Source organism: Paroedura picta, chromosome 11 (assembly GCF_049243985.1).
Source record: "Paroedura picta isolate Pp20150507F chromosome 11, Ppicta_v3.0, whole genome shotgun sequence".
NCBI lineage: Eukaryota > Metazoa > Chordata > Lepidosauria > Squamata > Gekkonidae > Paroedura > Paroedura picta.
The window spans coordinates 36,293,540-36,320,308 of record NC_135379.1 but is presented as its reverse complement, the minus strand read 5'-3'; the positions used below and the strand labels follow the sequence as shown (position 1 = coordinate 36,320,308).

At 41.3% G+C, this 26,769-nt stretch overlaps 1 protein-coding gene across 2 annotated transcripts in view; it reads right to left on the bottom strand.

Annotated features, from left to right (window-relative positions):
• Positions 1 to 424: 424 nt before the first annotated feature.
• CMC1 (C-X9-C motif containing 1) overlaps positions 425 to 26,769 on the bottom strand; it is a 37,105-nt gene continuing 10,760 nt past the window's right edge. For both annotated transcript variants that reach the window (XM_077303466.1, XM_077303467.1), the window contains 2 exons: positions 2,393 to 2,483; positions 425 to 643 (listed from right to left, as the gene is read on the bottom strand). In XM_077303466.1, coding sequence (XP_077159581.1) covers positions 526 to 643; positions 2,393 to 2,483 — 209 coding nt within the window. In that variant the 3' untranslated portion in view covers positions 425 to 525. The remainder of the gene's footprint in view (positions 644 to 2,392; positions 2,484 to 26,769) is intronic.

The following is a 26,769-nucleotide window of genomic DNA, read 5'->3' as shown; positions in this document are numbered from 1 at the left end:
CCCACCCCCAATCTTTAGTCCAGAAACTGTATGTGATAAAAAGAAACCTAACTGGTTCTCCTTTAGGAAGCAAATACCAGACCTGTGTCACTTATCCCTTATGCTGCCCTTAAAGCTAAATATGGAATTTCTTTTAAGGTGAAGTTATCCAAAAGATGCACAACACAGCTAGATGTCCCATTTTTGCCTGGAGCTCAGTCATGACAGAGTTAGTATGTTTTGGAACAGGCTTCCTAAATGCAAGGAGAAAGTGGAACAGCTCTGTGGGTAATGTCCAATATTCACATGTGTAACATGAAGCAGGTTGTCATTATCAGCAGCTGAAGCTCAATTTATATTATTTCTAAGGATGCTGTACATTAAAAATGTCAGCCCTTCTGGATTCATACGATATTCCATACTCTGATGCACCATTCCAAGTGGATCCGGTTGAAAAAAATAATATTTTATTACATTATTCCATCATTGAAAGTCATGATGTAGTTCAGGTTTCAAAAATAGTACTGCCAAACACTTTAAAGTTGGCTATGTATTGGTAGGAAGTTTCTGTTTTTTCTGAGGTCGAATTCCTTTTGTTCTGAAATCTTCCCTCTGCTTTAAATATTCAGCCTTGCATTCTTCATAAAATGCTGGATCTTTATAACTGAAAGACAAACATGTGAAAACAGAAAATAAGTTCTCTTCACAATTGTGCTTGCTACTATATAAAAGAACAGTAGGCAATGTCAACAAATACAGAAAACAATAAATATGGCCATGTTTGCTTTCCTATGCATATTCCATGTGATAACCAATTTGGCCTACAGATAATCTTTGGATACCTGAGCCTGCTGTTCCAAACAGCAGAGCAAAGAGCAATAGCTGAACAGGCTCTTCATCCATCTAACCCCCATGGACTTTTCATAAATTGATAGTGTTTGGGTCCACATTTTAAAACCTTGCACTCTTTTAAGTTTTATTCCTTTAGAGGGAAGCTGGGATGATTCCAATACTTGCAGTGGGTAAAAAAAAAAAAGTCTTGTAGCACTTTAAAACAGGCAGCAAGGACCAGGGAATAGAATCACAGAATCATAGAGTTGGAAGGGGCCATACAGGCCATCTAGTCCAACCCTCTGCTCAACGCAGGATCAGCCCAAAGCATCCAAGAAAAGTGTGTATCCAACCTTTGCTTGAAGACTGCCAGTGAGGGGGAGCTCACCCCCTCCTTAGGCAGCCTATTCCTAGGGGGAAGGAAGGAATACTGAGATAGTGGGGGAGGATTGGCAAGAGGGTTTGAGATTCTCTCCCTCACAAGCTGCCTCTTCTGTAATAACAGAACCATTGGTTCTGTCAATGAATCAACACACACAGCGACAGAGACGAGGGAAATCGTTGATCAAAGTTTATTTGCCACTTTTCAACTCAAGGCATTTTCTGGTGGAAGGCAGCTTCAACTTTTTGTTACTACAACAGTTACTACAACAACTGAATCTTTTTCTTCAGATGTCTTAATGTAATGACATCAAGTATATTTTTTCATTAGTTGGTTTTTATTTTCTTCCAGATGAAGCAGACATAACTGTATTTTTTGCTTTTTCAGTATCTTTTGTAGCAAATACCATTTGAGCAAACAATAGATAAAATGTCCAGTAGCACCTTTCAGACCAACAAAGATTTAATCAAGGCGTGAGCTTTTGAGTGCAAGCACCCTTCGTCTGACGAACGGTGCTTGCACTCGAAAGCTTACGCCTTGATTAAATCTTTGTTGGTCTGAAAGGTGCTACTGGACTCTGATTTGGCTACTCATGGCTACTCATTTGAATCTATAGATTTATTATGTACTGGATTATACCAGATTTCCAATTGGGCAAAAGGGAGGTGCCCCCCCCCCCAGTCCATAGCAAGGAGGAGAGTTGAGTGATATTGTCCCTCGGCTGACACCTAACAGAAAGCCTGGTGGGAATCCAACCTTTGCAAAGTTCTTTTCTAATGCAGCAAGTGGAGCTTCTCTAGTTTCCTAATATATTACAACAATTATGTTGTATTTCCTCATATATTGTAGTCTAGATCAGGGGTAGTCAACCTGTGGTCCTCCAGATGTCCATGGACTACAATTCCCATGAGCCCCTGCCAGCAAATGGAAATTGTAGTCCATGGACATCTGGAGGATCACAGGATGACTACCCCTGGTCTAGGCACAACTTGTATGGCTTAGCAAGTTTCCCTTTTAAAAAGTTATCAAACACAAAAGGTATCTGTCAGCCAGTACTAGCTACAAGAGAAGGGATTCATCCTTCTCTGTTTACACAATTTTTCATACTACCAAATGTTGAGAAACATCCATTTGGTCCTATGACACAATGGAAACTACACAGGAGATGGGAATAGATCAGTGTTCTTTTTTGTTACTTACTAAAGGGTGAGGCATTCTTTCATGGCTGCAGTTTCCTTTCTGCATTTTATCACCATCAGGAAGCCTGTGTCTTGACAACATTTGGTAAAGGCTGGAACATAAGAATTACCATTAAAATGTTACCATTAAAATGTATGTTCAGCATGCAGTTCTCCCTCTAGTCTAATGCCATTTCATTGCCATATACCATACATTCACGAGGGATGTGTTTTGTTTTTAGAAGTACAGTTGGTCCACATATGAACATTAACGAAGTCTGAAGAAATATTTACAGCTACTGTATTGCACACATCGTGCTAGCATTTGCATGAGAGCCTTGTCACAGAACTATACTTTCAGAATGCACATTGGAATGTCTCTCATTTGAAACTTGTGTATACTCAGGAAGTGTATACTTTGAATACCGGATACTGAGAGAAAAGCCTGTACTCTCAAGGCCTTGCTTTTCAGCTTCTAAAGGCCTCAGGGTGGATCACTGGAGCTGTGGGGCATGCAGAAGTTCTCAGTTTTAGTCGCCATCCATCCAGTTAAAGGGATCAGACAGTAGATGATATGAAAGCCCTGTACTTGAGGCCCTGGAGAGCCACTGCCAGCCCAAGTGAATACTGATACTAGCCCTTGCCTGGCTCTATTGTTTAGGATAATTCAGTGTCTCACCGCTCTAGAAGATGGTGCTCAATTCATAGTAAACCGGATATTAGCTGTGAGACACTCATAAGCTATTTTGCAGATCAAATCTTGTTGCTCCGCTGTGACCTTCCACCCACCCTTGATACTGTAAGGCAGTGGTTCTCAACCTGGGAGTCGGGACTCCTTTGGGGTTAGAACAACCCTTTCACAGGGGTCGTGGCAGGGCAAGCAGCTTGGCTAGGGGGGCGCCATCCACACAACAGCCTTGCAGGATATATCATAGAGCATTTGTCTGTCTGGAGCAGCGAAAAAGAGCAAGGTGGGGCAAGAGGCAGAAGTGAGAAACCTTGGGGAAAAAACAATTTATATACCATCATGAACAATGGATTTTCACACCATTGGCCAGTTTCAGTTTAATTTCTGTGAAAGAACCCTTGCATAATTTTATGGTTGGGGGTCACTACAACATGAGGAACTGTATTAAAGGGTCACAGTATTAGGAAGGTTGAAAACCTTTGGAGGAGACATTTAATGGCTTCAGATGATTTTCACAAACTGAAGTGGATAGGCCACTAGCCTCGATAAGGCTGACCACTTGCCCTCTTGACCCCCTGTCTGTGGCTGCTCAAGAGGAGCTACAAGAGGATAGGAGGCCCCCCACAAGCCATTGTTAACCTCTCACTGACCTCAGGGGTGTTCTCAAGGGAGCTGAAAGAGGCAGAAGTTTGGACATTGCTGAAGAAACCATCTCTGGATCCAGCCAACTACCACCCAGTGTTGAACCTTGAGTTTCTGAGGAAGATGGCTGAAACGGCTGCTGCAGACCAGTTACTCTAAAAGGCTAGTTGGTCCATAGTAATGAAGAAGAAAAAAAAACAACTCCAGAAAGGCTGACTTAGGGTCTCTGATTTGAACATCATGTTCTGGTGGGAGAGGCCAGTATTAGGCCCATGCCCAATTATCTATCTGCTCCCTTCTGCTCATCCAGTGGGCCTGTGTGGGAATAGTTATTAATCGCCATCATTATGACGGAGTCATTGTTTAGGGGCTTTTAATGGGGAATTTTAATGGTTTTAATGTACTGATTTGTAGTGAATTATTGGGAACTGCCCGCAAGCCAGTTTCAGAGAGCAGCGGTTATATAAATCAAATAAATCTGTAAACCACTCATGTGGAGTGGTAGAAATAAAAGGGTAAGGGCTAAAGGGGAGGAGAAAGGGTGGCCCTGTCCAGGATAAAAACTCGGAGGGCCCAATCAGGAGCCGCGAAGCAATGGGCCAATGGGGAGCCGTGTGACGTATGGCTCCCCATTAGCTGCTTGGCCTGGCCTTACCTGGGTCGCCCAGGGAGTCGCCGCACAGAAGAAGGAGCCCTTCTAATGCGGTGAGTCCTCCGCCCAGCTTCTCCTCACCCTAGGGAAAGGAGCAGGGACGCCGGGTCGAAGATGCGGCGTCCCTGTTCCTTTCCCACCCTGGGTGCCTTTCCGCTGGGGCCGGGGGCTGCGGGAGCAGGGGGCCTTCTCTCGGGCCCAGGAATAGCCTCGTCCCAGGGCCGGGAGAAGACTGGGAGTCTTGGCCGGTTGGGGAGGGTGGCCGGCCTTCTCCTGGCTCCGGGAAGAGCCTCACCGCGTCTGGGGGGGGAGCCCTTCCCCGGTGGCCCACAGCTTGATCACTGGCTCTCAGAGCCAGCGATTGCACTCCCGCCCGCCAGGGATAACCTGTGGCCTGGGAGGGTGAAAAAAGGCCTTCCCAAGCTGCCGGGAGCGCTCCTGCCCACCTGGGAACGCCTCTAGCCGGGGCGGGGGGTTACGTTCCGGGGGAGGGGGCTTCTCAGCCGCCCTGCCAAGGTCGCTGGGAACGGCTATCGCCCACTGTATTTTTCGTTCAGCGGGCTTTATTTCTAGTAATAATAATAATGTTGGTACCATCAACCATTATTTTTTCCTGGATTGCTTGCCTGGGATGGGAGCTGCCCAGTGCTGAACCCTGGTATTTATGAATTGTGCTCAGACAATGGTCTAAAAAAGTATTATTTTATAGATATGTCTTGAGTATCTTGAAAATTACATGCCAAAGATAGCAAAAGATTGCAGCACTTATAACATCCATATCAGGGATCCTTCCTAGTCACCAGTTATGTGGTTCTATTAGTCAGGAATCTTCACGGATAAGTATGACCCAGTCCGATCTCCAAGCTTAGCCACTTTTGGCCTGCTGCCTCGAGCTGTTTGTAAGGTCTTTCTCACTTGTTTAGCAACAAGGTTATAATTAGGATTTCCCCCTTCACACTGTGTAACAAATTAACACTGCTCATATTTGGAGTGATCTTCAATACTACTAAACTATTTATGAAACCGTATTATTCTGTAACAAATTCAGAGGTGAAACTCTTTTCCTTTTCATACAGCTTTCAACAAGTTCTAGCCAGTGTGATAAACATTGTGTGTTGCCAGTTCTTGGGAAATACTACACACACGGGACTACTTTCATTTAAAGATGCAGCCTCAATGCAAGGAAATCAAGTGTAGGTCAGTCTGTGTGATCAAGTGAATATGTGTATTTTGTTGTGGGTGCAAAAGAACCTCTGCTTGCTGGAAATTCAAAAAGCATTCACCCCTCTTTACTACTGTCACCATGCAGAAGCAGTTCTTATGTAGTAGTTGTAGCACAACAAGTCCAAAGTTGCATGACACATGGAATTAATGACAATGGAGCACTGCCAGTCTGTAGCCCTGAAGTGGTTAATTAAATTAATTAATTGGTTGCTTTTTAAACCTGCCCTTGCTCCAAAGAGCTCAGGGGAGTGTACACCATTCTCCCAGTCCTCTCTTTCCTCCTTTCAACATGGGCTTTTATTGTGTTTTATTGGTTTTATTATGTGAACTGCTGTGAGTCCATGTGAAAAGTGGCAGTATATAAATCTAAAAATAAATAAATAAATAAAAGTCAGGCTGAGAAAACACAACTGGCTCAAGGCCACCTGGCAAGTTTCGGTATCGGGGTGCACATCAGAACCTGGGACTCCTTGATCTTAGTCCAGCATGGTATCTAAATTTAATTTATATGAAACAGTTTTAATGCTGCCTTTCCACCCAGATCGGGTCCCCAATGCGGGGATCAAGATACCATGCTGGTATTGTGTTAAGTATTAAACTCACCATTGCTTGAAATATAAAGCACTGCATATATAGCATACGAGTTTTTAAGAAAACTGTTAAAATGCTGTCGTTGTAACCAGGAAAATGGGATTTCCAAATCCTATATACCATTGATAACAAATGCTCCTTCTAAATGTAGGCAGTGACGATTGAACTCGGAACAGTACAAAAAAGAATTGTCCCAGCAGCAAGAAACAGTATGTAAATTTCAGTCTGTTTTATGTATCTTCTAGAAGATACACCATATTTTCCCACTTAAAGCATATGAACAAAAAAGCACAGTGGCTATAAATTAGTTGGCAAATGCAGATAGCTGAATATTTGGTCTGGGGAGCAATTGGATTTTGCCTTCCCGCTGGCAGGAGCCCTGAGTACAGAGGTGCCGTACTGCAGTGGCAGTTTGTGCTCTCTGCAATCATTCCTCCTGAAAGCTGTGAAAGTTTAAAAAAAAAAACAGAGAAAGAGAAAATAAAAAGAAGAGAGTGAAAACAACCACAATACAAAATAAAATAAAAGCTGAGGACAACAGGCGGTCCCTCTCACTTGTTAGCTCACCAGCTTCAGTTGGTTAAAGGTGTGATGTCCTAGTGAATGAAGACCGAACCTCTACTGAGAGCCCACCCCACCTTCCGACAGGCCCCGCCAAAGCTTTATATGGCCACGGAAAGCATCATTACAATGTGACAAAATTGCTTCCAGCTATATAGCTTTAATGTTGTTAATGCTAACAAAAAAGGAAAAGGAAAAAAAACCCACAAGCAGACCCAAGAATATTAGATCCCTCCACATGAATATATGACACTATTTAATTAGTACTGGCTTCTCGTATCCCCAGCCTTTTAAAATCCCTGTGATGCTAGGAGGGGAGGGAGAAAAAAAAAAAAACCCAAACGAATCCAGACATAACTCGGTCAGGAACATTTAGAGTCTCAACAAGTAAGGAAACCCCACACCTGTCATTTTGTTTTCCGATCTTGAGCCTTCGGGAAGTCTCTTTGGATTTTTATGCAGTACATTAAACAGCTTCAGCCATTTAATTAGAATTTGCTTTGGAAAAATAGCCGCACCAATCAAGTGGAATACTGACTGATCTAAGAACTTGCAAACATTAAAGATTAGCTTTTAGCAAATCAGCCCTGTCTCGTTTCCTGTTCCACAATGTGAAAGACACCTTAAAGACGGGTAATGAACTGCACAAAATGGGAGTAAATACACAGGGAGAGAATAAAGGCTCGTGATACTTCCAGTGTTTTCACAGTATTTTCAACTCGGTCCCAATGGAGATTGTAACTGCAGGGCACTACCCTTTTCACAATCAGACCGCAGTTGTCATATATTGCATGCTGAGTGAGGAACAGTTGGCCTTTCAAGTCTAGTCTGGCACTGCAAGGAAAGGCGGGACAAGAAAATCCATCCAGAAATTCATAAGCCTTATCTGGTTATGAACATTCTTAAAAAAAAAAAAAGCATTTAAAATTCAGGAAAGCAGTTTCCTATGGTTAAAGAAGTTAACATACTATAGATGTGAAAACAGGCAGTTTTTGTGTGGCTGCGCTTGCATGGCTTGCAAAAAGGCCAAAAATGACACTTTTCATTTTCAAAAGGCACAGGATTGTTGTCTGGAAGCACAGCTTCAGAAATGCAGCCAGGAGGGTATGGGGGTGGAGTCACACTCAGATATGAAGCAGGAGAAAACCCTGGAGAGGCTTTAAGTTATCTTCAGGGTTAGGTCACCTGTGCTTCTGTCATGACTGTTTATTCCAGTCAAATGTTACATGAGAATAAAGCAGTCAACAAATTCTTGTGGTTCCAGTAGAACTTTACTCAAGCTGCCCACAACTGGAAGAAGGGCTACTTTATAATACATAAAGTATAATACTTTATAATACACAGGGAAGAAAATGTTATATACGAATGTTGTCACTCCACCCCAACCAAAGGCCAGTTATTTTATGGATCAGAACACTGCCTCATTTGGCCATTGCATTATTTGTTCACAAATGTATATTCTGCCTTTCTTCCTTCACAAGAGCTGCCAAGGCACCTAATTAATTTAAAACACATAATAAAATCACATTTTAACACCATTTAAAATCAACCCCCCCTTACACAAAAACACACATCATTAAAACAATTAAAAGCAGAACTAAAAACATTCAAATACATTAAAGCAATTAAAACATTGGTCAGGAAAGAGAGGTCACTGAGGGAATACCAAATGAAACTAGTCTTCACCCACCAGTAGAAAACAACAACAGAAGGGAACAGGTGTCTGGGAGGGGGGTTCCAAAGTTTGGGTGCCATGACTGAGAAGGCCCTCTCCTAAATAACCACCCAACTAATCTCAGAAGCGCTCTGTGGGAAAATCAAAGCAGGGCCTCAAAAGATGACCTCAGTAGTTGGCAGGATTCATAAGGGAGTACAGTAGGTGATCTTTCAGGTATATTGGTCCCAAACCATACATAGCTGTAAAAAGCCAACACCCAGCACCTCAAATTGTGCCCGGAAACAAACCAAAATTTAAAATCACTACTCGAGAATGGGTTCTAAACTTAATCATATGTAATCCTAAATAAAATTATCTTCAACGGCTTCCTAGAAATTCAAAGTGAGGGGGCCAAGTGCAGCTCCCTGGGAGGCAGTTCCATAATTATGGGGCTGCTGCTGAAAAGGCCCTTCCTTTTATACCCACCAAATGATGTTATTTGATTGACGGGACAGTCTGTAAGGCTTCTCCATGTGATCTTAATTCCTGGGCAGGAACCTAGGGGTTTTGTATGATACCGGTCTTTTATTTCTGCGAGCAGCTCGGAACGTTTTTCCAGGCCCCTTCCCATCAGTGTCCAGTTGGCTGCTGGCTAAAAGTTACCAATAGGAAGTTTTTTGCTCTCTAATACAAATTCCCTTTCAATCAAGGGATGAGGCAAATTAGAACTGTCTTTTCAGCTACAACCCTTGAGGATCAGCTACTCTCAGAGATATGACCTTGTAAGAGCCAGTTTGGTGTAGTGGTTAGGAGTACGGACTTCTAATCTGGCGTGCCGGGTTCGAGACTGCACTCCCGCACATGAAGCCAGCTGGGTGACCTTGGGTTCGTCACAGCACTGATAAAACTGATCTGACCGAGCAGTGATATCAGGGCTCTCTCAGCCTCACCCACCTCACAGGGTGTCTGTTGTGGGGAGAGGAAAGGGAAGGCGACTGTAAGCTGCTTTGAGACTCCTCTGCTTTGAGACCCCTCCACCTCCTCAGCCATGCACAGCCAATACAAATGTTTCACTTAAACTTGCTTTTAAGGTTTAGCTGATATGGTTCATGCTGTAGTGCTTTGAGGACAGTAGAAGAGAGCAGCCCCTATTGAACATGTATCACTTTCTGCACAATTTAAAGGAGGCTGTCTGCCACACAGTAGCCCTATCCCCATATCACTTCCAATGTACATACATTCTTCATGTGTGTACATTCCTATATATATATATATCTGTTTAGAAGAGCCACCATGCATGTACTTTGCAAATTGAATGGGGGACCAGCACCTGGATAAATGTGGGATTTGTATCACATATTCAGCTGTACATTCAATGACTGTACCATGAGAATTGCTCATCTCATATACAAAAATACAATTCATTGTACTGTACATAGAGTATACATGCATTCACTGTGAGTTGTGAAGAGGACTAACCAGAGCCAGTGTGGTAGGAGGGAAAGTTTTGATTGTTAAAGTCTGATAATTACTACCCTAAAGCATAAATGGAAAAAGAACGTGCTAGGCCTGGAAATGTGTCTCAATTAAGATTTGGGGGCTAGAAGATATTGATGCTTGTAAATGTCCAATATTGTGATAACCTCAGTGATTCCTGGCTGGCGTACCTCAGAGCATCTTTAGCTTTGCTTGTGTATAAAATCGCTCTGCAAACATAAAAACAAAAACTTGACTGACTTACTTAACCTTTTGAGGCCACTCTTGTCAATATGATTACCAGTAAATTATTTAAATTCTAGTGTTCTGTGTATCCTTAAGCTTATCTTCACAGGAGTGCTTTGAGGTAAACCAATAGCCCTCCCATGTTATAGTTAAAGAACAGAAGTATCCACGCTTGCCCCCAAATTACCAAGTGAATACCATATATCCATGTGCATGGGGCAGAGAAAGCAGATAACTTTTCTGCTTTCTATAACATTATTACAACTCAAAGGCACTCAAAAGAAGAGCGGGTTTTTATACCCCGCTTTTTCACTACCTGAAGGACTCTCAGAGTGGTTTATAATTACCTTCCCTTCCTCTCTCTACCACAGAAACCCTGTGAAGTAGATGAGGCTTAGAGAGCTCTAATAGAACCATTTTGTGAAAACACCACTATCAGGACTGTGACTAGCTCAAGGTCACACAGATGGATGCATGTAGAGGAGGAGTGGGGAATCAAGCCCAGCTCACCAGATTAGAAGCCGCCATTCTTAAGCACTATACCAAGCTGGATCTCAGGAAAGGCAAAAGGAAGTACTTCACTCAGCAAGTGATTAAGTACTAGGATTCACTGCCAGTGGATATAATTATGGCCACTAGCATCGAAAGTTTTAAAAGATGAGAGATATATTTGTTAAATATCAGTGGTCAAGGTGTCCAGGGGTATTAAACCTTTGAATATCATGCTATTTAGTAACATCTGGGGAAAGTCCTGGCCTCTATAGTTTGGTTGCTGACATTCTAGGGAAAACAGGTAGCCACTGTGCGGGAGATGCTGAACTAGATGAATCACTGATCTGATCCAACATGGAACTGCTAATGGGACAAAACACAATATCCCACATAGAACGCTAAATCTTAGTCGCTAGGCCACAATAGCATTCTGGTAAGAAACCTAACCTTCACGTGGAGTTTCAGGACACATTTTGGAAAACAATAAACAAGGAAGTGTTTTAAAGGGACACAATTCACGGACCAAGAAAGTTATGAGACTACAAAATCTTTTGAACACAGAGGTTATCCCAGTATTGGAATACGGCAATTCTGGCTTTTACATGTTCAGCATAAAAGTCTTGTTGCATTAAAGGGTTATTTTTATAGGAAAACAAATGCTAGTTGCACTTTAAATTACACAATACCTAGCATTTAATCTGAATTCTAAAAAAAAAAAAATTTACATTGATTTTCTCTACAAAAATACCCAGAGCAGTTTTTAATGTTTACCACATAAATCAATGTTATCTGTATTCTTATAGAATTATGTAAGCCAAGAAGAGTTCCTAGATGATGGAAATGCAGAATATTGCCCAACTCAATTACTCTGCTCAGAGGTTTTCCTGCCATGAAACTTACCAAAGTTTAAATGGTCAATATATAATGCATGTGTTTCTCATTAGCTAGCATGACACTATATTTTCCCTATACTGTCAATAAAGCAGTACTACTCATTACCAAGGTAACACTGATGATCTTTGGACTGGCTCTGTAGTTTATATAAAGGGTTTGCAATTTTACTACTTAAGAGCTGGTCCTATGGAGGTGTTATCTCACCATTTATATTTCCCCCAACACTTATGATATTGCTATCACACTCTTAAAATAGGAAAACATCCACCATGAACCAGAGCGAACTTACAGTTATACCCCACAACCTCAGACAAAAAAAATAAATAAATAGGAGAGTATATCCTCCAATGACTCAACAGGGGAAAAGGTATAACAATCAGGAATTACAGAACCTGTTAGGTACTGAAAATCATGCATTTTGTGGAACAGCTAGGAAACAATAATTAAAAAAAACTAGGAATGTGCCATCCGTGTTTCTGTTATAATTAAAGTTATGTTTTTAATTTTGCATTAAATTGTGTTTTATTGCCTTGTTCTTATTTTGCACATTATACATTGTGCAGAGAACGAATCTGAGAGTGCATTTAATGAGGCAAACAGAAGATACAGTGAACATGAAAAGACTATTCCACATTGTAGCTATTTGATATTTTCGACACAGTACAAAAGGCATCTTCTCTGTAGATTGATCATGGTTCAGTTAACATCACTGAATATCTAATACCTCCAACTCAATTAATTCTCACCTGATTAAGATCAGGCTGATATTCAAACTAAATCATCTCTCCAGTCAAGTAGAAATCAATATTTCTTATTTTACTTTCAAATTATAGCAACAAATAAAATACACAACGTCGTCCATGTGTGCCACGAGTGCCTTTCCTAGTCTGGCCTACTATGGGATGCAGAACAGAGCTGATTAAAGAATTATCCTAATTTGAGCAAGAACATATAGAAAAACCAGATTACTATGAATACAGGGAGATGGAATGAAGTAATTACAGGGCAACCAGAAGATTGACATAGTATGAACTCTGGTTCGTTAGAATTTGCTCAGTTTTCATTGGATCGATGAGACTGTGTTCATGTCTGCCACACTGTGCTTATAATCTCATATTAAATACTGACCAGTTATCCTTAGGAGCCTTTGCTCTAAATTTAGCAACCTCCCTAATTTGATGTAAACCACCCTAAGCCTTCGGGGGGGGGCGTACTTGTAATAAATAAATAAGTAAATAAATAAATAACATTAATTCCCAAATCTATCAAGTAACATCAGCAATGTATGGCTCTAATAGAACAAGATATCCCAAACCCAAACCCCTGTTATTTAATAAGCCTCTTTTCTCTTCAAAACTATTCCTGTAGAACACACTTCTCCTACTCTGGGAAGGAGGGAAGATGCTGACCGATAGGTGAGCCTTCCCATCAGGAGTTGGAAGAATTATGACTCTCCAACTTCCAGTCTCACTGGTGGGAGCAATCATCCCTTATTCAATTCTCATCCTGTTTGGGACTCAAAGTAGGACAAACTCTTTTCAGACTCATCAATTTTGACTTCACCCCTCCTAGTGTGCAAACAAGGGAAGGTTGGTTGTTTACCTACAAGTTATTACAGTTGTGATCAACTGATACAAAAGCATTGCAGCAGACTAATGGTGAAGTTTCGAGAAGGGACAAAAGCTCTTTTGCATCCCTGTACAAAGCACTACTCACCATCAGATTGAGGACAGAGACTCAGTAGAACAGCAGGATGACTCACTCCACTGATGGCTCAAGGACACCACCTGGAATGGATATTCCATCAAGTTTCAGAGAGCTCCTCTCACCAAATGTATTCCATCATGACTATCCTTTAACAAGCAACAAAGGCAAATGCCACAAGACATCCTTTTACACTCAAAGCAAGAGTCAAAAGTGACAGACACTACTCTTCACAGTGTACAAAAAGAGTGGAAAATGGAAACCAATATATTTCCCTGAAATTACTAAATAGATGGGGGGGGGGCTTCCATGTGGAGACATGATCTATCACAGAAATATTGGAGAACGGTAAATTTCTTCCCTCAATAGATCTCCCAGTGGTCTACCTGCTTGTATCCATAGCACCCTCATACTTTGGCTACCTTTGTTCTGTCTTCAGCATGAAGAGCATTTGTAACAATAACCGTTTAACAATAACCATGTGTAGCATCAACACCTAGCTTTACTTGAATGATCTCATTCAATCTGAGAGAGGGTCCTGAGGGACATTAAGGTTACCAGTGGCTGCTTCAGACAACATTGCTTCGTCATCAGCAAAGAGAAGATTGCCATGCACTCCTCCCAATGTCTCCTTCATCCAGGGATATTCCAGGAACTATTATGAGAAAATTTCTTCCATCCATAGAAAAGTTAGGGTTCATAGCAGTTCAAGATGTAGCTGCTCTGGACTGACTGTCAGGACCACCTTGCCACCATCCCTCCCTCCCAAACACACACAAACACACAGAAATTCACTGCCCTCCCCCCTCCCGTTTCCCCCCTTACATAATGGCTTCCCAACCTCCCTCCAAGCAAGCAAACACATGAGTGCACACACTCTCAACCCTTCACCCTTCCTGCTTACCTGCTGCCTCAATCACCTTCGGTTGCACATGTGCAAGCATGCATGCACACTCACTCACTCCCTTCCCTCCCCCTCCTTACTTGCTCCTCTGCTGCTGCCTCGGCCCCTGCGGGTCATGCAGCAGCTGGACAGGCCCCAGGGGGCAGAGCATCTGCTGTGAACGCCTTGGGGGTGGGGCAGCTGCTGCCTTGGTTCCTGCGGATCATGCAGAAGCTGCCTGAGCCCCCAAGGCTGGTATGTTTGCTGCTTTGGTGGTGGGGCAGCCGCTACCTTGGCTTCAGGGGCAGGGCAACTAGTGCCTTAGCTCCGTGCAACGCACAGCGGCTGCCCAGGGCCATGCGCAGCTGCTGGCTGGGCCCTTCATCTTCTGGCAAGTTTCGTGGGCAGGATGACGGACATCATGTCTGTTTACATATCTGTTTTACAAGGCATGCCAGAAGATGTGTCCCACATCAATAAATTAGTTGGGTCATCTGTAGCACCAGCAGAGTGACTACGTATACTACACATCTCAAAATCTGATCTGGGGATGAGGGGAACAGTGGGGGGAGGGGGGGAAGCAAGATGGGAAATTTAAAAGGCTGCCATATGGAGGATGGAGCAGAATTGTTCTCTGTTGCCCCAGAGGGACAGACCAGAACCAATGGCATGAAATTAATTCAAAAGAAATTCCATCTAAACATCTGGAAGAACTTCCTGACAGAGCGGTTTCTCAGTGGAACAGGCTTCCTTGGGAGGTGGTGGGTTCTCCATCTTTGGAAATTTTTAAATAGAGGCTAGATAGCCATCTGACGGAGAGACTGATTCTGTGAAGGCTCAAGGGGGTGGCAGGTTACAGTGGATGAGCGATTGGGATGTGATTGTCCTGCATAGTGCAGGGCGTTGGACTAGATGACCCAGGAGGTCCCTTCCAACTCTATGATTCTATGATTCTATGAAAATTGGTGAAAATATCTCCCCCTTCTGATTAGAAAAGTGGCAGATGTGCCTGGAAAATTACCTTTGGGTCCAGTTGAATACATCATAAGCAATTTGAACCTTCAGAGTGGCCTATGTAGAATGCAATGCACTAAAAGAAGCCACTTCCTGACCTCCAAAATAATTTTAAAAAATGAATTATATACAGTTAGCTCTCATCCTGAAGCCATTTTTACCTTAAATGAGTACCAAGCACCACTGAGTTTACCCCTTCAATGCATTTAGGAGGTGTGAGATCATGCCCCCTTCTCTTACAGCCTTCTTTTTAGTAGGCTAAACGGGCCCAGTGGGTTCCTCATTTTCTCAGGTATTCATTTTATAGACTTTTTCTCCCTTGCCTCCCAACACCTGTTAAAACGAAGCAGGCTTTGTCAAGAAGCAGGTCTAAATTATGTGACAAACCCGGACCTTTTTAGCCTATTGGGCTGGTTCCTTTCAGAACAACTGCTACCCTTAAGAGCGACGATTAAAGTTTAAGCTTGATTCTCTTCTCCATACTCGGGATTCTTGACATCAAGTGTTATCGCAGCAGGTGCCAGAAGAGGCAAAACTGGAGCACGTGGAAGTTCCCCTACAGCGACTACCTATCAGTGTCTATTCCTGTATTACCTTACACTGAACTCCAACACTGCAATATCGCCTCAATCTTAGATTTCCCATATCCTGTAGGATCAACTGGGAAAGGGTGATTGGACAGAAAGTGTGATATAGATTCTACAAGGTAAATACATACTTCATGGCAATAAGGCTTCTAGCAGTAGCCTGTGTTTGTGAGTAATCTAAAAAGTCATTCTTCTCCCACCTGCCACCAAAAAAAAACCAAACACAATTCGATGCCACCCCACTTGGCAACACAACTCAGACACGTGGTAGCGAACACACTTCATTTCACCACAGTGTTTTCTGGTTTTCATGTACTGCTTTTCACTGCCCAAAGGAGTCTCAACCTTGTGAGGTAGGTGGGGCTGAGAGAGTTCTAACAGGACTGCTCTGTGAGAACAGATCTAACAGGGCTGTGAATAGCCCAAGGTCACCCTGTTGGCTGCACGTGGAGGAGCAGGGAATCGAATCCAGCTCGCCAGATTAGAAGATGCCATTCTTAACCACTACACCATGCTGGCAGTTGTCTATCGGGGAACTATCCAGAGACCTCAGGGTACTCAAAACCAGGGCCTGTACCGCTACTACCATCTAAGCCTGTAAGTCCGTGATGAGAGTGCTAGGCAAAGGAGCTTTTTAAATCCCTCTTTAAGAGCTGAAATAAAATAAAATACACAATTAACTGAGAACAATTACACAATTAAATGAGAACGCACCAGATAAAAATGTTAGAGGAAATGTAAGCATTTCACGAGATGCTGAAGCCACCATGAAAACAGACACCAAAATTAATCAAACGCAAAATCTAAATGTTAAAACCAGCAATCATTGTGATGGCATGAAGTTTTGGCTAAATGAGTGTGTGCATGTTACTGTTTGTAAGGACGACCTCCATATTATTAAAAGCAACAAACAGGGGGAAAATGCTACAGCTGTATTACAAGTAAAGCCTCTAGAGGGCAACTAAGATTCAGAATAAGTCTTGCTGTATATTCAGTTTCTCCACCAACTTCAGTCCAGGTTTGAAGCTTTCTTGTAACACTTTTTAATTTCATCAAAGGGGTTAGCAAGCAGACCAGGTAATTAGAAATGGTTCGGATTCTGCAAGTAAAAGAATGTATAGAAACTATCCCCTTCCACTGGATTGACTCGGCTTGTTTTCCAGACCAACTTAATGCACCCTAATAAGAGCAATTAAGCTCACTTCAGAAGAACCTTAAGTCACACTACTCTTTATTGTGAAGAGCAACACTCAGTAAGTGATTAGGTGGAGAGCTGCTTTCAGTTGTACACTCCCTTGTTCTGGCTGCTCTTTTTTGCAACAACTACTAATTCATTCTGCTAATGCTGCATCTCCAACATAGCCAAAAGCTACCCTACTCAGCCGAAAGCTACCCTACTAGTTTGTTTTTTTGGGGTGGGAGAAAAACACAAAATGACAGGAGGGACAGCAAAGCTTAGCAACCCTGGGTTTTTCCATCTTCTCTTAAATTAAGCAGTTCTCCCCACCAAACAAAGGCAGTGTATGTTTTGTTTTTAACCAGTTAACTGCAATCTTGTACAAGTTAATAAAGTTAATAAAGCAATAGTACCCTATATACTCGTGTAAAAGCCTAGTTTTTCAGCACCCTTTTTCACACCGAAAAAGCCCTCCTCGGCTTATACACAGGTATATACGGGAATTGAAATAAAAGCCTGCTCCAGCCACCCAGTCATTGCATTGCGTTTTGCAAATGTGTACTGCAAGCTAAGCTTGCTCTGGCAGCTTGTAGGACATCAACGGTTTGACTGAAGCACTCTTGATTTTTTTTCCTTTTGCCTTCAATGGCAAAAGGAATGCAATGCTGGATGGGAGAGCCTGTGATGATGGAGCATTTCCAACCCTCGGCTTATATGCGAGTCAAAAGGTTTGCCCAGATTTTGCCGTAAAATTAGGTGCCTCGGCTTACATGATCACCAGGGCGCTCATAACCCATGGGGGTCACAGCAGCGGGAAGGTTGAGAACTGCTGGAATAGGATTTGGGAGACCCAGGCTTGTAACTTCACTCTTGCAGAGGGGTTAGCTGAATGAAGATACTCTCACTGGATGTTGTGAGGGTAGAATGGAGGAGAGGAGAATCATAAAAAGATACTGTCTGCAGTGGTGGACATTGCCGTTTTTATATGGATCCAACCCAATATATTTAGTAAGGAAAAGTCCTTTGGTATAAGAGGAAGGAATGTCAGATATGGCAGGGATTATTAGTGGAAAATTAATCAATTGCTGGGTTATTATTGGAATACCATGGAGACGTTAAGGGTCTGAGTCTTATGACATTTTATGGTGACAGGCAGGAGATCTGTTGTGTAATAGTAATGTGTAGAATTAGGTCTAAAGAGATCCATGTTCAGTTCTCTGCTCAACCTTGAATATCCCTGGGTGACCTTGGTCTAGTAATTTTCTCTCTGCTTCTCTGAGTCCCTTGCAAAAAGGCTGGGATGAAAGTATTGTTGAGAACAGGCAGAACACCATAAGTGTTCTGAATGAATGAATGCACACATACATAGAGAGACAGACAGACAAATAAACAAATAAACAGGGAAGACACAGGGAGGTTGGTCAAAAGGTCCAGCTCGGTTTGATCTGTTCAATGTCCTTCTTTGCTGCATCTCTTGAAGCAGAATAGCAACACAATGTTTTGGATTCCTGCTACACCCTTTAAAAACAGTAAGTGCAGTTAAATCCAATGGAACCATCGTAGTCAAAAATAACCTAAGTCCTTTCCATTTTTAGCAGCCACCTTTGAAAGCAGACCAAGTGGTTACTGTGACGACTGGACACTGATGATCACTTCATAAGGCTTTGAGACATCATTTTGTACTGAAGCCAACCAATCGGCTAGTTGGGAATCCACAATGAGAATCACTTCAAAGGGCAATTCTCTGATCAAATGCAGAAGGCTGTTTTCCAAGGAAGAAACAGACCATTTCCCTGAAAGACGCACATTGGACTCAACAGGAGAAAAATTACCCATTTTAGTGTGAACGTGACCTAAGGGCAATATTAATAATGCATATATTCTATATAAATATTTACACATACACACAAAGAATGAAGTATGTATGGCCTTTTTGATAAAATGTGTTTATGTACACACACACACACACACAAATATACAGGACCACTTACCGTATTACACCAGATTGTAGAAAAAGTATTTGAGCTGCTTCAGGTAAGATTTCTCTAGTATAAAGCATACGTGATTGATATATAGCAGCTACAATGAGGGTTATGTGTTCATTTTCTGATTTTCATATTACTGTAATAATACTTTGTCATGTGCAACTATTATAGGAACATGTCGGTGCCATATTAGTTTAAGACTGGCAAAGTGCCACATGCCACAGTATGTTGCAAATATTTCCATTGTCGCTTAGATGTGTAATATTAATTGCTTTGAAAGAGGCAAGTAAAGCCCTCAAACAAGCAACAACAATTACATGAAGATCTACCGTAAACAAGTCACCATGTGCTAAATTCCTGGGGAAGGCAACTGGAGAATAAGCAGATGCTATCTTGAGGGAGAGAATATTTGGGTCAGATTTGATGACTGTGTGGAGCCACTGGATCATTAGCAGTGAGGTGGGACCTGGGGTTGCCCTGGTATTAAAGCTCATCTTCAGGCTACAGAGGTCAGTTCCCTTGGAGAAAATGGATGCTTTGGAGGGTGGACTCTGTGGCATTGTACCCCACTAAGGTCTATGCCCTACCCAAGCTCCATCCCCAAATCTCCAACAGTTTCCCAATCCTGTTCTTGTAGTCCAGAACTAATACAGACGAGTTCTATGCAGATGCTTCCTATAAATGCTCTAGGTAGAGACAACACCTGCAGTTGCATTGGCATGATGTCCTTGACACACTCAAAATCCATGCGTGGACTAGAAAGTTGACTAAAGCCCTTATGAGGTCCACTTCTGCAGTGTTTGGAATGTAGAATTGGAGCTCATCTACATTGGGAGCTACCAATATGTATTAACATGGGTCAAATTCTGGGTATGAGGAAAATAGAATAAGCAAGGCTATCCAGCACATCAGCATATACAAACACCCCCATACAATACAAGCCTGCTCAGGCCTGGTTTAAAATTCTTGTTGTGTCTTCTCTGTCAATACTACACAAGCACAGAGCAGTGAGACTCCCAGGATATGGTTGCTCCATGAAAGCTACACAGGAACTACAAAACTATTGTGTGATGTTTCTATAGTGCTACCAGTTATCGCACAACTTGAACACTTTAAAAGTGCTAGAAGAGAAAGAAGAGTCAAAACACTGGCTGAGAAGAATGATGACAAAAGCAAATTAGGGATTAAACTAGAAGCTGGCAAAGCCTATGGGGTGGGGGGGGAGATCTGTGTGAGGACTTCAAACCTGACCTAAGAGATAGGAGTATTTCTGGCAGACTTCCTCAAAGAGTCCCATTTCAAGTGCAGACTCAGGAGCCTGTTTTCGTTTAAGAAATTTCTCCAAAATTCTCCTCCACGTTATCTGTTGACCGTTAAAGGTTTGGGCAACCCTGGGTGGTGGTATTATTATTATTATTATTATTAATTTATTTCCTGCCATTCCCAGAAAGCCAGCTTGTGGCAGGTTACAAGATAAAAATCCCGCATAAAACATACAATATAAAACCCCATTAGAAATTACCCTGGTGGCAAAACAGTCACCAACCCCACAGCCACTAAGGCTGCCTCTCGGTGTACCATAAAGGCCTCTGAGTATTGGCAATCCACCAGTGCCGATGGTTGGCCTGGTGGAGATATCTTCTTTGTTTCATGAGATAGTTGTCCTCTGAGAAGGAGTTAAATTTATTCCCTTTAAGAGGTTTGAAGCGGGCCACAGTTCACGTATAGCTCTTCTCTCTCATTTACCAAACCCCAGAGGAAGACAAACTACATCTGTGGAACTTATTCTTCCTCAGAATTCTTAATAGAAGGGCATAGGGTGACAGAGTGCTGAGGTATTAGGCTAGAGACGGTACCATTTCAAACTGCAGTTGAGAGATCACATTTTTCAAAGTGCCCAATACTTCTAATGGAAGAACTAGCTTAGAACTTCCTCTCTAATATGCTAATATTTAATTTCTAGATTTTCGTATACAAGAAAGCAATTGAAAATGTGTCACCCTCCACCTCCTGTTTAAAGGGTGGGAGGGGGGAGAGAGAGAGACCCTGCTCTACCATCTCAGAATTCTACCGCCTGAGTGTGGTGTTTGTATAGGACTGGTCAGAGTAGCCCTATCAAAATGACAACTCTGGAAGGAGGGGGAAAAAGACAGCCCAAATTTATAGTAAGGAAATCACAGTTTTACAAATTCTTTCTTATTCAGACAATCACTGATAATATAAAAAAGAGTAACGTCCAAAAATTTCTCCACAACCCACACACTTCTCCACAACCCACAGAATCCTAGCTCTCTTAGAAACCGAAGATCTAAAAGAGGGATCCTAAACAGGTGTACTCGTGATCCTGCTCAGGTATCTTCAGTGGGGCTTAACACTACTGCACTGTTAGACTTGCAGTTGGAAGAAAGCAAAGACGGTAACATCTTAAGAACGCCCCTGTTCAAGAACATGTAGCATCCTAGTTTGGAACCAAAGTTCCTGAGCTCTTGCAGCCCAAACTTGTAACAGTTTTACTAAGTCACATTGAACTGAGTAGACTTTACTTCCAAGTAAGCAAACATATCATCAAGTTGCATGTCTGTTCACGGCCCCAAAGACTAATCCTGTTCATAGTCCTGGATACCCACATTAACACATCACCACATTGCTTGCATATCATCAGAATAGCTAATGATGAAGATGTACTTAATTAGCAAGCTACTGTTTAAGCCTCGGGAGTTGGCTATATCAGAGTTCTTGCTGTGGAGATTAATGCAAATATATTCAGGGAATGTGTCAGGATTAAACACCTCTCAGTTAATAGCAGGGTTTTAACTTGATGGCTTAACTACCTACATTATAATGATTAAGATAGTAATGTTGTATTGACCTCAAATTACTCCAGATACTAAGCTCAAGGCCAGGGTCAATGGTTTTAAGAGGAACAAGAAATTAAAGATAATGGAGTAAATATAGGTGAATCAGCCATCATGCCTGCCTTCTTGGGCATTAAACCTGAAATCTGGATAATTAGAGAGATGCAATTAAAACTTCATAGAAGGTAATATAAAAATTAAGGACCTGCTGATCAGAATAAGGCAACCTGGCTGAAATTGATATTCATTAGGATACTCCTTATATGAATGGGAACCATTTGGACTTAGTGGTCTTTATAAGAGCCCCAGCTGGTAATGGTTGAAGGTTAATGCCTTACCCCATTCTGTTCAATTTCTGTCCTAATTAGTCATCTAAATCTATAGCTGTGAGCACCAAGTGTCTGTGCTCAAAAGAAACTAATTAATGCTAGCAAATTAGATCAAGTCCAAAGATCCAACAGCCAAACTCTTAAATGCTCCTTGTTAATAGGAAGTGTAGCTGTCAATAACGGCTGTTGGTGGTTATAATGAGGCCTCTTTCTCCTACTGAAAGTGATTTCATTTCTCTTTGTCCTCACAAAAGCTGTTCCAATCCCATCCCATCTATATATAAATATATAAACCCATGCAGTTGCAATGCGATGTTAGCTGCCTGACCCATTTCTTGTTATTAGGCCTGGGTTGAAACGACATGGGGAAAATCAAGTCGTGAAAAGAAATCTCCTTAACCCCACCCTCAAATTATGTTGCAAACAAGTTGCCTTGGAAGCCCTATCACTAGCCTTTCAATATCTAGATTTTCTTCATTGCTGAACAGAAATATGCCACTACGTTTCGTTAAGATACAATGTCCAGTAGAGAGATTTTATTGTATTGGCCAAAGACCTTCACAATGAAGATAATATGTTTTAGTTAACACAGAAGAAAACCATCAGAATGTAATTGGATCTAAATCCCTCAGCAATGAATAGGTGTGTACATCTATCCCCATCCAGTTCTGCTACTGAAGAATGAATGAAAAAGATTTAGCATGCACTCTTGCCGTGGAAGATGGCTATACAGGCAGCAAAACATGTTCCTACTGATTCAAAGGATTCTGAATGCATTAAATGAAGATAAAATTACACTAAAAGCAAGTAGCTATCTGAAGAGGTATGGGACAGAAAGGGCTGCATGCTAAATATATACTCACATATAACACAAGATCCATGCTTAGGATTTTTGAAGTTGCACTTAAAATTGTGTTAATTCACACAACTTGGTGGAATGTAAGTAAATGTCAACAGGCTGAATTCAGAACTGGCTCTATTTGTCATTAAGGAATAGTAATGTATGTTTCAAATTAAAGATTCAGCAACAGTCCTCCAGAGGAAATTAATGGTGCATGCTAATGAATACAAGATACTATATAAAAACCCTTTGAATACAGAGAAGGCCTAAAACAAAGCATTCTCCACTGCTGTATGATAAAGTATGAGATGTTCAAGATAGCAGGTCACCAGACACCAAGACAGGTCCCTACTTGAGGATATAAGCTCCCTCAAACACTAAACAAAACCCCTCACTATTACTGGCAGAAGTCATGTCATATTTATTTATTTACAGTCCATCTTTCGCTCTGTAACTTAAGGCAGATTACACATTGTAAATCAATTCAATCAATAGAGGGAGGCATCTAGTCAGCAATGTAATAGAACCAGAATTACAGAAGTCTGAAACAAAACAGAAAGTGGTATTAACCTAAGTATCAAAACAAAACAATGAGAGTAGAAAACGCCCGGAATGGACCAAGACCACTACATATTTCAGGTTAGGCAATACATTTTTCTGCTACCTCATTCCCAAATTATTCACTTCACGTTTAAATCACCCACCTGAGCCTTGATGTTAACATTTATATTTGACCTTCTAGACAAGGGGTAGTCAAACTGGCAGGGGCTCATGGGAATTGTAGTCCATGGACATCTGGAGGGCCACAGTTTGACTACCTCTGTTCTAGACCTGGAATCTAATTTCAACCTGACTCTGAAAATGTACTCAACTTCTTAATCTTGTTGCTACTTTTCCCCTTCTTGTTCTATGCCAGCATCGTTTTCTCCTGCTCTACCTTTGTTCTTTCTTTAAAAAGAAAACAAAAGTAACAAAATGAAGAGCCACCATGACTGTGAAGGTCCAGTGTCGGGAACACTAGATGACCAAAGACCAGTGCTGTAGTACAAAGCAAGCAAGGGAACCACTATGGTAGATATATTGCCAATGTAAAGAATTGTGTAACTCCATAGTTCTTTTCCCACACAGGATTGGTGGAGTCTGAAGGAGGGGGCAGGATTAACATCAATTTATTGGACATTTTAAAATATTTAGTTATTTGGAGAGGAATGGATGGATTTTTTTAATGCCTGCTAATGGTCCAGTACTCCAACCTGTTTGCACAATTAATCATCTTTCTGAAGAAAGTTTTCCCGAGTATTGCTAACTATATTTTAGGATCCCAGCTAATTGTACCGGATGTTCTATTTTTCCTGGCCTCTACATTTTTGTTCTTTTGTGGAACTTTTTAATTAGGGGAAAAAAGAATAAGAATGGCCATAAGACAGTCCCAATATGCTGCTTACGCTGCTACTATTTCACCCATTTTGTTATCTGCATTTCTGATGAAAGAACATAAGACATTTATTAAGTGCTACTTCAGGTGTCCTAGGGCATTGAATTAGGCTGTGCCAACATTTGTCCAAGCTTTGGGATTGCATTCCTTTTGCAGATCTTGATGTGTCAGGTGCAAGGGTCATGCTCTGGTGCAGGTGGCCCCAAGGGCGACATATCAAATCCTGGCTACTGGACTGTTGACTAGTGTGTATTACTGAAACTATGGTTGACATTGGCCTTACTCTTCTGTAGGGAAGCCTGAAGTGGTGTTTCATCCCATCATCTTCACTAAGTATCAATGCAGTCCCCAGGGAGAAGAAGAATAGTGGTATTTGGAAATGGCCTTTGTCCAAACACTTTCTCAATTCTAGCTATATAGCTTTGCCAAGTATTTATCATTAATTTATTTAGGCAATTCCTACGACACTTTTTTGTCCCAACTGACGACCCCCAAGGCAGTTAACAGCACCCCCAGAACATCATTTACAAATATTAAATCATCATTATAAAAACCCACTGTACAATACAATAAGAGGTCACGTCCAGCAATTAGCCAACTCAAAGGCCTTTTACGTGGATATCCAGCCATAAGTGTTACAATTACATACTACTTCCAAAAATAAATGCAGTGACTTAAAACAACTTAAACTGTAGCCATTTGATCAAAGATTACCTAGTACAAAGAAATGCACCACAACTCCCAACAGTAAATTTGAGGCCATGCCTCAAATTGTAAGTAGAAAATGATTTATATTTTGGTTTAACCCAGCAAATCTCTGAGAAACATCAGCATTCTTCCCAACGTCACTTAAAGATGTCCAAATGCAGACAACTATCCAGGTATTCTAGGAGAACACAGAGAGTCACAAATTCAAAACTGGCAGCTTAGATTGGCCTTTGGACCTTTCAGACAGGATAACCACCTTGTGTAACAGAAAAGTGTGTAGCAGAAAAGTGAATGACTTTGCTGCACGTGACCTGTTATCTCATATATTTTAATTATTTACTTTATTTATAGCCTGCCTTCCTCGATGAGTTTTGAGGCAGGCTACAAAATCTAAGAACAATGCAATCAATCAATCTGGTTTCAAGATGGCATTTGGAAACAGAGGACGCGGAGACGCTCCATTTTAACTTTCTTTGTTCTGATTGCCTGAGCGTCTTTTGCTTTCCTGTTGTCTTCCTGATGACTGTGGGTTTATCTGTTTATTACATTTATTACAACATTTAATAGAAGTTGGAGATTTATTTCTGGTGTTTTTAGTTCCTTATCAATCCTCCCTGATGGGTAACTCCTACCAAAGTAAGGAGGTTGGGGTTCTTAAACTTATTGGTATTAGATATTAGAAATGGCATCCATTCCTTGGTTTCAGTCTTTTTTCCTTAGGGAAGCATACAGTTCTGGAAAACCTTATGTCCCACATACCTAGTTAATTGCAGTTTTGCACTAGCCTGAGCTCTCGAAACTGTTTTCAAGGAAAGTCCTATTAAAGTACTTCATAGTCATCTACCTACAAAGACAGGAAAGATGATAGCTAGGATAGCTAGGTCTGTACTGGAAAGCAAACACCATAATTTTCTCACCAAGTGGAACTTGTAAAAAGCCCTTCTTCCCACCACTGCAACCCCAGTAACCATGACTCAAATAATCGTAACACATGGACATGGTGGTTCTTGAAACTTATTCAGTATGGTACAGACAAGAGAACTCTTCTACATATAGGAAGTACAAATAAGGGCTATCTTCTGCATTCCCAGAACAATGTGAATGTGTTTTCACTGAAACAGTCATTTTCTAAAATCAGAATGTTCAAATGTACACATATCTGAATATAGAGTCTAAATGTAAGAAAAAATTTATAAGCAGCATTAATATTATATGTGTAGTTTATAACCCAATACAACACTTGACCTGAAGTTCAGATAAATGAAAATTCTGTTTGCAGCAGAGCAATCAGATTAATAAAAATATATGGAAAGGGAATTCTCCTTGTTTGCATTTTATTCACACCTAGATAACATGATCACAACACATGTGGAAGTGTAAACCTGAACACTGTAGAATTTACAATGTATCACAATTATATGAACAGCTGTATTCAATATTCCATAGCTTTCTTAAAATTTTTTAGTGCAGTTGGAAATAAGAATGCAACTTTTCCTACAAGGGGGCAAAAATCTGTGTTTGTGAGTGTGTAACATAGAAACACACACATCGAGGACCTGTCGTATGAAACTGAGATTATCACAGAAATCTGCATACAATCTGTAATAGGATACCCATGTGTATAAACGGCAAAATTACACATATGGAAGAGCACGAAGTTGATTTTGCTACATTTCATGGCAATTTTAAACAGGCATTTTGTCTTCTGTTCATTTCTGAAGGTTTATTTATTTGTGTATTTGTTTGCTTCGCTGAATC